This window comes from Bactrocera tryoni, chromosome 5 (genome assembly GCF_016617805.1).
Source record: "Bactrocera tryoni isolate S06 chromosome 5, CSIRO_BtryS06_freeze2, whole genome shotgun sequence".
NCBI lineage: Eukaryota > Metazoa > Arthropoda > Insecta > Diptera > Tephritidae > Bactrocera > Bactrocera tryoni.
Genome location: NC_052503.1, coordinates 61,868,471 through 61,881,597, shown reverse-complemented (window position 1 = coordinate 61,881,597; position 13,127 = coordinate 61,868,471). Strand labels below are relative to the sequence as shown.

General features: G+C 38.9%; 1 protein-coding gene across 1 annotated transcript; it reads right to left on the bottom strand.

Moving 5' to 3' along the window:
* Positions 1 to 4,122: 4,122 nt before the first annotated feature.
* LOC120777966 lies at positions 4,123 to 5,901 on the bottom strand. The gene is made up of 2 exons (XM_040109585.1): positions 5,235 to 5,901; positions 4,123 to 5,176 (listed from the first exon to the last, which is right to left on the bottom strand). Exons 1-2 carry the CDS (start codon positions 5,263 to 5,265, stop codon positions 4,215 to 4,217), a joined length of 993 nt encoding a protein of 330 aa, XP_039965519.1. The 5' UTR covers positions 5,266 to 5,901; the 3' UTR covers positions 4,123 to 4,214.
* Positions 5,902 to 13,127: the final 7,226 nt, after the last annotated feature.

Genomic DNA, 13,127 nt, shown 5'->3' with positions numbered 1-13,127 from the left:
TGCTCTTTAATCGTAATAAAGCCGAATTTTTGCGGGGTGTGTGACAGTAGAAACATGGCTCTAACATTTCACACTGGAGTCAAATCGACAGTCATTCTAGTGGACTGCACATGGTGAACCGGTTCTCAAGCGTGGAAAGACTAAAAAGTCGGCTGGCATTCATCGACTGATAACTGAGCCAGTTATAAACCATTGCACTGCGTATTTGGTTGCAGTTCTATTCTATTATTCCAAATATTTAGCAATTGTATAATTTTTGGGGAAGGATCAGTTTGAAATTGTACGCATATACTTCATATCGTTTCCGTTCCGTTTAAATACTCCTCGTTTGAGAGCTCCTATAATAAACGCGTCCGATCACTGCTAAATTCAAAGTGTTATATGGAGAACCGCGAGCTCCGACGCGCTATTTATAGGCATGCTTCCCGCCCCGGCCGCTCTGTACCGCCGCAAACGCTACGTCTAGCGACTTTTAAAGCTGTAATATCTTCGAAAATATTCCTTTACATCATATACAGTAAAGAGCCATACAGACCTATATTAAATCAACAAACTATTTAAGGTATTTAATTGAATAAGTATGAATGCTGTATTGGTTAAAATCGCTTCGGAAATTAGCCATTATTTGTCGTAAAAAATAGATGACAAAAAAAATTTATTGTGGAATATCCATAAGATATACATAGATACATATGTATATACCATCGCAGAGTTTCTGTAGACCTTTTCAATGTGTACAATACTTAGTACATTGTTTTATTAAATCTCGTAGGGTTCAGCCTGCGTTTGCAATGTAAGCGGAAAAATGTAATTGTTTTCAACATCACATTAGAAACCTCAAAAATAACAGTATTTCTCCACTATTTAATGGATGTATTATATATATATAAACCTTCTTTTTCAATCACTTTATCTATTTAAAAAACCCGCATCAAAATCCTTTGCGTAATTTTAAAGATTTAAGCATACAAAGGGACGGAAAAAGCGACTTTGTTTTATACTATGTATTGACATAAATTTAACTTGGTAACTAGAAATAAGAGCCTTTGGTTTAAATATCGCCTAAAATAGAATGAATTTTTTTTGCCAGACAACGTCTTTCCTGATTTATTCGGACACAAAAAAGTTACTGAACGCATCGATTTGGAAATACGATCAAATATCTAGTGAAAGTCTTAAGGTTGTCAGGGTCAAACTTTTAAGTGTTTTCTGCCATGAAATATACTTCAGTAGCCGTTCAGAAACTTCTCAAAACCTATATGACCACTTAAGTGGCAAGCGAATTCATGGTAACAACAATTGCTTAAATGTCTTTTTCAGTTCCTTGTTATACGCAGAGTTTTCGTTTTTAATATTCTTCGCTGTTGAAGAAAGAACCACAGAGATTAGACTCTGCTGGAATGAATTTAGATGGACTGATTACTTCATTAAATCTTCAATTCTATGTATTTTATACAAAAAATTATCTCAGTCACCGAAGAGTTTATTGTCCAACAATTAACTAAAGGAAAAGCAACCGATGATAAATTTAAACTAAGCTATACCAACTCTCTTTAATGCTCTTTAATGAGGTCAGAGAAGTTTTAACAATGAAATATATTTCGATAGTAAACATGTGGAATAAATGAAAGAAACTGTTAATGCAACATTATACAATACAATTATGTCTCAGATTCGAAGGTAACCAAAGACATAGCGAAAGTAATAGACAGAAAACAGGTGATATACGTCTATAAGTTTATACTATGTATGTATATTTATAAACTACATTGAAAGTGTTATATTATTTTATTATATCTGCAACCTTTTATTCCAGTTTTCCTTAGGAAGTTAACTAAGGAATCCAGACTTTCCTATATTTACTTTTTCACTTAAAAAAAAGACAACTATTTCTCGAAGTCGTTTTTTTTAAATATATGAAATATTATTGAAATCAAGTAAATGTCAGATTTTATAACATTTTAGATCGAGAATAATTATGTCCCATATTTTATGGCAAAGTAATAATTTAGTTTAATTAAAGAGGTAGTATAGTAAACCTTTTTTCAATAATTTTTATTTGAGAGTTCACGTTTTTCATAGAATATAGTCATGTACAGAGAAAAAACTTTTTCTCAATTTTTCTTGATATCCGGTGGAGATACGGGTGACCGGAAGACGCCATCTTTAAAAGTGGTGCCCGCGATTTCTCCATTGTAGATGATCTGAAACGAACGGGATACATTTTGGATGGCCTTTTGAAACAATTCATTGATAAATAAACAAACTGTGCAACTTTTAATTGTTTTTTCGTCTGTTTTTTTTTACTAATTGTGCCAAGTCTTTTCTGAAAATTCCAAAAAAAATTAGACGTGAGTACCAGTTCAAAAAACACTGTTTCGAGAAAAACGCGTTTAAACATCGCCAGCTGTGCGATTCGAGCGCACGACACCTTGCGGCGGATCTCATTTTTAAAAACTTTGAGTTAACATCTGAGTCAAAGGAAGGTTTCTACATTATTATTACGGGTTTAAAGTAATCAAAACAGGAAAAACTTTTTTTTCGATATTTTAAAAAATTTTTACCACCACCCCTTAAGTTCAAGGCAAGACGAAATATCGCCTGTGATCAAACAAACAGTCGTCGCACTCGCGATTTGGCTTCCACGTCACTGTTGAGAGACATAACTTCGAAGTTGTAGATAATTTCATCTATCTTGGAACCAGTAGTAGCAGTAGCAGTAGCAACAACAATGTCAGCATCGAAATTCAACACAAAAATAACTCTTGTCAACAGGTGTTACTTCGGACTGAGTAGGCAATTGAGAAATAAAGTCCTCTCTCGACGAACAAAGACTGAACTTTATATATCACTCATTATTATCGTTCTGCTAAATGGTGCAGACGCTTGGACGATGACTACATCTGATGAGTCGACGTTACGAGGTTTGGAAAGAAAGGTTCTGCGAAAGATTTATTGTTCTTTGAGCATTGGCAACGGTGAATACCGCAGTCGATGGAACGATAAGCTGTACGTGTTATACGATGACATTGACACATTCAACGAATTAAAAGACAGTGGCTCCGCTGGCTAGATCCGAATGAATCAAAATATTTCAGCTCTCAGAGTATTGGACGCAGTGCCCGCCGGGAGAAGCAGATGGAAGGAAGTGGCCGTTGTAAATATAAGGTGGAGAAGAACCTGTCTACACTTGAAATCTCCAATTGGCTACAAACAGCAAAGAGAAAGAATGACTGGCGCGCAGTTGTAAACCCGCCTATAACCGCGTAAGCGATGTCTACATCAATAAAGAAGAATAAATATTTGAGTTTACTTATACATACATTTTTTAAAATAGTAAGCAACCTGCTCTGATTTCAAGTTGTTTATTTATTTTGATAGCCTCGTGAACAAGATTTCTCTGGTTACTCTACTAATTTAAATTATTTTTAGGACTTTAAGGCTTTAACAGTAAATATCCTTTGTGCCGATACTGGTTCCAAAGGAATCATTTATCATTTGAGTGGAGCTTATTGTTTCTTTCTATTTTTTTATTTAATTTAGGGGAGAATGTATCCACTTGCCAAATGATTGATGTGACTTATCCGGATGTATATTCGGACCATGATTTATTATATTAACCTATGTATAAGTAATTATAAAAAATCAATTCTTTTTCATGTTATGTAAAGCGCCTTTGAAGCCATTATTCATCTGACCTTTTCTCGACTTTTAAGTGCTACAATCATCTTGAAAATCAGTTCGTTGGCGATATGATTTATCCATTTACGCAAAAAAGTTTGATAGCACACAGTGCCTGATGATGATTTCACAAAAAACAACTCCTAAAATCACACATTTTGTATTTTAACTGGATTTTCTAGAGTACACCTGAGGTTTGATTGATGGCCGTGCTTTCATTGGCCACATTTCGCTCAAATGTTAGTGGAAGATGGTTACAGATGATTTTATTTTTTCATTGTTTCGAGAATCTTTAAGATATTTACTACTCTCTCTTCGAAAAACAACCTTAATAAAATAGCTAAGTAATTGTGTTCCCTCCAAGCACCTTTATTGCATAGAAATTAAGCTCTATACAACTTGTTGCTTCGTCAACTTCAAAGTAATAAATATTTATTCGCTAATATATGTAGGCATAAGTACATTTGTAGTGTATAATATAATGTTCTAAAAATATCGAAAAAGGAATATCACATAACTATGCCTGCGCATAATTATTTCTTAACAATTACTGTGGCAGCGTTACTGCCAGCCACGGGTGCAGCAACACCAACTGTTGGCTTCAAGTGAGCGCTCTTAACTGGTTTGTTTACATTATTCTCCACTACTGCTTGTGCAACGCTCGCTTTAATAGGTTTTGCAGTTGTGCTGATTTCCTTCACGGGTTTAACGATCGCGGCGTTTTCCTGCATACGATCCGCCTGAACTGGTTTCGCGATGGGCGCTTGCACTTCACTTTTCACTATCGTACTGGCGGTGGCGGCCTCGTCCAAAGCTTCCGCCTCGGCGGCAGCAATTTGATGGCCTATTTTGTCCAATGTCTGCAATGCTACGTCTAATACAGCATCGTCCTCCTCAGAAGATGAGTTATCTTCCTCTTTTTTCTTCTGCACTGTGGTGGTTTTGGTGTCTTTGAAAAATGGTGATGTTTTGAATTTGCGCTCAGCATATGCCACCTCTTTGGGGTGCGTCTTCTGGCACTCCTCATAGCCCACGTCCAACCACAATCCATGCGTACGACACTTGGCCACATTTAACTTGCATTTATTGTAGAACACAGCCAGTTCACTAGGCGTTTTACCGCAGATCGGTTCGTATGGCTCTACACAATCATCGTCGCAGAGGAAACCCTCTTGCAGCACCGCAGCGCTACCACTTATGGCCGCTGTATTGGCTTTGGTGCAAGAGGCACCTTCACAGGCAAACCAAGCAATCGGTATGCCCAGGTAGGGTGGACTTCGTGGTGCTGCCGTAGCGTTCATTGGTAGGAAGGTGCGTTTCACATAGTAGCCGTGTTCCTCGGTGGCAAGCTGTGCGCTATTGTGTCCCAAGTCGGTGGAGGTGGACCATTTGGTTTTGGTTTTGGTCTTACTTGAAGCTGCGCCACTGTACGAGGATCTGTGTTTTTTGTGTTTTTTGGCCTCTGCGCTGGCGATGGCGAGCAAGACAATGAGCACTGAAAGCATGCAAATTTAGCTAACGGTATAGCTATTTAGGAAGCGCAAGAAACTTACCCGAAATAAAAGTGAATTTGTAAAACTGCATATTTTTGTCTTGGAACGCGATTTCGAATGAGTGATGCGAGTTTCTGGCGTGTAGGAAAGCACTCGTGCAACAGCTAACTTTACGTAAGCGCAGGCGCTATACAACTGCGCTTGCTAGCAAGCCGCGGGCTGCTTAAGTAACTTAAAGATACGTGAGCTTGTAAGAGAGAGGTGAAATACAAAATAAAAAAAGGTGTTTAACTGGGAATTCTTTTAGTGTCGTCTTCTTCTTATTGACTGGTTTGTTCAAGCTTGTGTGTTTTTGTTTTCTGGTATCTTCGGTATCGCTCGTCGGTGTTCTTATCGCACAGTTCCAGCTGTGGTTGCGGCTGCTACTGTTTGTTTCTCCGCTTTCTCGTTGCGTGTGTGTAAGCCGCCGCAGTTCGTTTGGGTGAAATTTGAATGCGCGTCTGCCGTGTTTGTGGTGTGCGTTCGCTCGTCAGCTTCCTAGAAGTTCAGCTTCTTAATGTTTTGAACAAACAAATATCGAGTGGAGATGCGATTTATTGCGTTGAGTATGGTGGCAGCCGGTTTTTTGGTAACTGGGTCATTTGATTTTTATTTTGAATCGCTTGAATTATTCCCCTTACGGTATTTGGTTTGCAGTCACCAGAAAAAAAAGTTGTATACTTCAAGAAGTTTTTGAGAGAAATTGAAATGCTGTTGTTATCAAATTTTTTTATTTGTTAAAAAGAAATTGTATAAACGATGGATACTTGTACTTGAGCCCAGTTGAAGTTCGTTACTTTCACCGAATCGCGTCACGTTTCAGCAAAGTTAAACTTTGCGAAAATTGATTCTTAAATTACAAGTGGCATGAAGAATTGAGTTCTTTAGATTATTCTCAAAGTTAAGCGTTTATTTCTCGTTTTACAGTTAAGCAGATCTGCTCTCCGAATATTATATTAACTTAAAAATTCGAATTTTCCCACTTATTTATTGCCTTCTCAATGATGAACGGTTCACATTAGAAGAACGAATTTAAATTAGATTAGAGGCGTAAGATTTTCATAAATAGTACGCCTTGAGAAAACTTTTCCAAATTAAATTTTACAAAAAATAAGTGCGGTGTGACATAAAGACGAGTCGACAAACTTTGCACGCAATGTATACGTCAAACCTTGGGCGTCTTGTTGGAAAATAGCGATCATCCGTGTCGATTCCATCAAATTCCGAGAAATTTGTTCAACATCGTTTTACAGCGCTCGCTGTACGATGGTACTGGTATTTCCTGCCACTTTTCGAAATAAATAAGGATTTGACTCACCCCAATAGCGCAATCATTTTTGTTGACGAAGCTTATAAGTCAGAAATGCTCCTCATCTGAGAAGATGATTTTTCTCTTACAGTATCCACCGGAGAACATGAATTTGCGTAATAATCTTGGAATTGTTCCAAGCGTTCCGCCAAAGTGAAAAGTGACATGATCGAATGACAAACCTTACTGAACACACTGACAAAATTGTAGACAAATCCGTAAACAAACATAGCCGCCACCTCATCCTTATTGGTAGAGGATGTATATACAAGCATATACATATTTTGACGATTTTCGCTTCCATTTATACTTGGTCGAGCTTCTTTTTACATTTGTCGTGCATTTTTGGTTGGAAGTTAACTGAGAAACTGTGAATTCTACTAGTTTTATTTAATTTTAAGACACGCTTTGTTTTATCAGAAATATTTTGTTTTACTAAGCATCGGTGTAATGGGGTATAGTCATACTTCTGGGTAAGCAGTTACATTCGTAGTGCTATACCCAAATTCCTACTCTTGCGCCCTTGCCGCGCATTCTGGAAACGTGAGTAACTCTTGTGTAAGATGTGGTAGCAAACCCGTGTGGAGCTTGGGGTCTCGGCTAAAAGAAAGGAAGCTTCAGCGGAGTCACTCCGACAAATTCGATTAAAGGATTCGCTGAAGTGTAATTGCAGCGTCTACTCACCAGAAGTGCGGCTGCGAGAGGGCGTCTGTCTTGAAACAAGTGGATCGTTATATAAATAAATGTGTAAAACGCTTTGTACTGCTTGACTAGCGAGGTTGTGCGCTGGATTTCGGACCCGTTAGTTTGAAACCACTCCCAATTAAAAAGAAACAACACCTCAGAATGAAAGACCCCACTTTTGATGACGACCACAGCAAACGTGAAATAGAAAAGCTTGTAAATGAAAAAAGGCGTGCAAGACTAGAATGACAGATAAATCATTGCCCTTCCGCTCTGCTTCAATTGAAATCTGCTACACGTAAATTAAAAAAAGCGTTTAAACGCAAGGAAGAATTCGACACTGAAATATATAATTATAAAGAAGCTGTGTTGAAATTAAAGCAAATGAAATTCCGTTTGGAAAGCCCAAAAGTCCATGAAACCACCAATTGACTCCAACATGTCTATACGAGACTTGGGTAGAAATTGTGCTCGAAGTGACGAGGAAAAGGCTAATTATTTCGCAAATGATATAGAAAATGTATTTTAACCTTATTTCCCAAAGAACAACTTTAAGCTTTTCAGCTTACCCAACACAGCTAACGAGTCACTCGAGTCGTTTAAGACTTCACCTTCTGAAGTTATTAGAATCATAAAAAAACTTAACCAAAAAAAGTCACTGGGACATGATAATATTACTTCAAATATGCTAATTGAGTTACCAAATTTTGCTGTAGAGGTGCTCTCTTTGCTTTTGAATGCAATTCTGAGTTTCGGATACTATCTAAATTCATGGAAAAAGTCGCAGACTAACTTGATCTTCATACAGACCAATCAGTTTTCTACTCTGTCTTTCTAAAATATTTGAAAAGGTGTTACTATCAAAGAAGTCTCCTTTCCTCCAAAATAATATGATACCAACTCACCAATTCAGGTTTTGTGCAAAACATGACACAATAGGGCAAGTAAATAAAATTACTACCTTTAGAATTGCATAAAACATTGTAGTCTTATTTAAATAATAGACAATTTATGGTAAAAGTGGGAGAACATATCTGATGAACGACAGGTAAGGGCTGGTGTACCACAGGGTAGTGTTTTAGGCCTAACTCTATACATCATATGTATATATAGCAGATCTTCCAAGAGCTAATAATGTATTGACATCAACTTTTGCGGATGATACAGCTTTAGTGAGCCGTAATGCCACATAATAGCATCAAGAATATTAGCCGAGCATTTAAGTTCTGTCGAAGAATGGATAGCCAATTGGCGTATAAATGTGAATGAACAAAAGTGTAAGCATGTTACATTTCCCCAAAGACCAAAAATATGCCCAGCAGTAAAAATGAATAATATTTTAGTATCCCAAGCGAATGAAGTAACTTATCTTGTAATCTAATATTGATATAATACAAAGGTTCCAATCAAAAATGTTTAGAACAATCACGGGTTCACCATGGTACATGCGAATTGAAAATATCCATAAAGATCTTGGTATTCCTATGGTAAAGAAAGAAATAGAGGACAGCAGAATGAAATATATTTCTAATCTCCGAGGTCACCCAAACCCCTTGGCTAATGCTTTGGTACGTTCCTGAGACATGCCTTAAAAGAAGCCTTAAGAAGAGATATGCCTGCGTAGTAAAGAGCAACAAATCACCAAAACAACTCAATTACTTACTTGAGCTTGTCTAGTTTTTAAACACATTTAAGATTCTATAACTTATTGTTAGGATTTTAAAACAATAATCAGATCCAATAAATAAAGAAACCTGGAATGTCCGGTCCCTAAATTGCGAAGGTGCCGATGCTCAGCTGTTGATGTCCTCGTACAAGTAAAGGCTGGCATCACCGTCGTCCAAGAAATGCGATTGACGGGACAAGGACGGTGACGAGTAGGCCTTTGTGACATTTACCACAGTGGTCAGATAAAGAAGCGCAAATTCGGTGTGTGATTCGTGGTGAAAGAAAGATTACGTCGTCGAGTACTGGCAATCGATCCGGTGGATGGGCGTTGATCCACAATCCGCATCAGAGAAAAAATGTTCGTCATAACGTTGATTTGCGGCCACACACTGAGGAAAGAGAAGGACGATATGACTAGAGATGCGTTTTATGAGCGGCTGGAGCACGCTTATAACAACTGCCCCCTCCACGATGTAAAATTTGTGCTTGGTAATTTTAACGGCAAGGGCAAAGAAAGTATCTTTGGTAAAACCGTCGGAAAATTCAGCCTCCGTGGCGAAATCTCTCCAAATGGGTTGAGGATGATCGACTTCGCAGGAGCCCGAAATATAATTCTCTGTAGTTCCAGATTCCAGCACAAGAATATACATTAAGCTACTTGGGTGTCTTGGGATCGAAAAGTTGGAAACCAGACGATCATGTTGTGATAGATGGTTGACATGTATACAGTGTCCTGTGCGTATACTTCGAGGACCTCTTGCTGTAGCGAAGATACGCGCTCGCCTCTGTACAGCAAAGCAAGCCCGTCAACAAACACAGGGAAGGTACGACGTCGATAAGCTACTATCACAACCGACAGCGAAAAAGTTTTCTACTCGACTTGCACTCCTGCTCTCTGAGAGTACTTGGAAAAAGCGGACAGCCTACCTCACAATGTTGCGATCGACCATAACACGAGCGAGGTCAGATAGACCGAGAGTTGAAGAGGAAAGCGAGACTCATATACAAACAAAAAATAAAGAAGCCGAAATGCGTGCGTATGAAGAGATTGAAAAGCTGGCCAAGAGACCAAATACCGGGAATTACTCTTGTAGGACCCCAAGTAGTGATCTAGTGGCTGATGTTCAGAGCATACTGATTTTATGAAGGGAATATTTCTCCAGCCTGCTGAGCGGCAGTGAAAGTGTAACATCTGGACATGGCGAGCGCGATTTCCTTAGATGGCGATGGAATAGATGTTCCATTGCCCGACTATGATGAGTTTCGAATAGCATTTACATGTCTGAAGAAAAACAAAGCGGCAGGGGCCGATGGATTACCGACCGAGCTATTTATATACGACGGCGAAGAACTGATAACTGTGCATGCAGTAACTTGTTTGCACGGTATGGTCGGATAAAAAATTGGAACCTAAGTGCGTTCGGCACAATCCACAAAAAGGGTACCAAAAAATCTGCGCCAATTACCTTGGGATAAGCCTCATTAATACCGCATATAAATTCTTATCGAACGTAGTGTGTGAAAGACGGAGGCCTACCATCAACAAACTGATTGGACCTTATCAGTGTGGGCTTAGTCCGAAAAAACCTACTATCGACCAGATGTTCACAATGCGCTAAATTAAATCTTCGAAAAGACCCGTGAAAGGAAAGCCGCCTTCGACAGCACGAAAAGGAACTACCTCTATGCCGCTTTGTCTGTACTTAGTATCCCTGCAAAGCTAATATAACTTCGTAAGCTGGCGTTAAGGAACACCAAAAGCTCCGTCAGTATCGGGAAGAAGCCATTCGAAAATAATACGAGCTAGATAGCTGAAGAGAAGGTGCTATCTTCAATAAGAGCGCTACAGAAGTTTTTTCAAATAAAACAAAAACGGTTTGGGATATTAATAAAATTCTTTATTTAAAATGAGCGGAAAAAAACATGGCGTCGTTTGCTGTCCCTATCAGTCTACTTTTGTAGCGTCCCTATAGAAAAACCCGTTGAGAGTATACACCTGCTGGCGTACGCCGATTCTTTCTTCAGACTGGATAAGGAAGCTAAGAGGAAGGGTCTGATTGTGAACAAGGACAAGGCGAAATATCTCCTGTCATCAAACAAACATTCATCGCATTAGCGACTTGGCTCACACGTCACTGTTGACTGTCATAACTTTGAGGTCGTAAATAATTTCGTTAATCTTGAAACTAGCATCAACACCAAACACAATATCAGTCTTGAAGACTCAATGCAGGATCACTCTTGTCAACAGGCGCTACTTTGGACTGAGTAAGCAATTGAAAAGAAAAGTCCTCTCTCGACGAACAAAGATCAAACTCTACGTCATTCCCGTCCAGCTAAATGATCCGGAGGCATTGACGATGACATCATCTGATATGTCGGCCTTAAGAGTGTTCGAGAGAAATGTTTTGCAGAAGATTTATGGTTCTTTGCGCATTTGCAGCGGCGAGTTCCGCAGTCGATGGAACGAGATATGAGGCGACATTGACATAGTTCAGCAAATCAGGGGACAGTGGCTGCGTTGGCTAGGTCGTGTTGTCCGAATGGAAGAGAACCCTCCAGGTTTATAGGTTTTCGATTCAGTACCAGCCGGTTTAAGCAAAACCGAACCGCGTATGTGCTGTCTACGCCAATAAAGAAGAAGAAGAAGCATGTCTTCGGTCACAAAGTTTGGGAAGGACTTGAATTGTTCTAGTCTTTGTGTTCAAATTGACTATTTATTGAATAGTTGTAAGAATTTTGGCAAGTGGTTTCTGTTTCGATGAAATTATTGTATTTCGCATTTTATTTCATTTTGAATAACATCCTTCCAATGTTTAGACAGATTAATAACATTCTTAAATTTATGGATACAATTCGGTTGCTAGTAGTAATAGAAATAATGGAGTTTTTTAGTTCTGTGGTTTTAAATCCAATACACGGTTTTCTGTATGGCTCTTTAAGGTAGTTAGTTTAAAGGTAGAATATTCTTTTTAAGCAGCTTCAATAAAGCCCAATAGTGGAGTTCATAAAAATCCGATGACATACATACATACATACTTTGCCCAAAAAATAAGGTTACATTTGAATTTAAACTGCGCGCGTCAAAGGATTTGGAGAATTATTTTTTTTTAGGTTGGTAGTACTGTCAGTCACATTTATGTCAAATGTCATGTCAAAATATTCATAAGTGTTGGAGATACGTGTCGTTTTGTGAGCGATTTCGTTCGTTTTTTGCGATGTCGAAATTTGTTGAGCAAAGAATTTGCATTAAATTTTGTTTACGGAATAAATTTTCTGCTGCGGATACGTTGAGGATGGTACAGAAAGCCTTTGGTGATGAGGCTATGTCTAAAAAAAATGTTTACAAGTGGTATAGTGAGTTCCAAGCCGGCCGTGAACGTGTCGAAGACAAAGAGCGTCCAGGGCGACCATCAACCTCAACCGACGAAGCTCACGTTAAACAAATCAAAGATTTGGTGTTGAAAACCGTCGATTAACAATTAGAGACCTTGCTGATGAAGTTGGCATATCGAAAGGCTCAGCCAATACTATTTTGAAGAATGTTTTGGGCCTCAAGCGCGTCAAATATCGACTGGTACCGAAAACATTGAATTTTTTGGAAAAAAGGCGTCGCGTTGAAGTGTGTGAAACGATGCTTTCGGACTACCAGGGTGTCATGAAACGCATTTTAACTGGCGATGAGACTTGGATCTATGCTTACGACCCCGAAACAACCGATCAATCGAGCGAATATCGTACCAAAAGAGAGCCGAGATCAAAAAAATCGCGCAAAAGTCGCTCAAAAATCAAGGTCACGTTGACTGTTTTCTTCGATTATCGTGGTGTTGTGCATTACGAATTCCTTCCAACCGGTCAAACAGTCAACAAGGAATATTATTTGAACGTTATGCGCCGTTTGCGTAACGCTAGCCGCCTAAAAAGGCCGGAATTGTGAAAAGACAATTCTTGGTTTTTACACCACGATAATGCACCATCCCATACTGCCCTCGTAATTCGTGATCATTTCGCCAAAAACTCAACCCATATCGTTCCGCAACCACCGTATTCACCTGATCTGGCGCCGTGCGACTTCTGGCCGTTCACCAAGCTCAAAAGACCACTCCGGGGACACCGTTTTTATACCATAGAGCGAAGACGGAACTGAAGGCCATCCCGGAAAGTAACTACAACCAGTGTTTCGAAGATTGGAAAATCCGTTGGCATAAGTGCATTGCATCGGGAGGGGATTACTTTGAAGGGGATGAAATTGA

Coding starts and splice junctions, on each gene's coding strand:
- LOC120777966 (XM_040109585.1), bottom strand. CDS start 5,265: ATGCAGTTTTACAAATTCACTTTTATTTCGG. Junction 5,177..5,234: donor CAAATTCACTTTTATTTCGG/GTAAGTTTCTTG, acceptor GCATGCTTTCAG/TGCTCATTGTCTTGCTCGCC.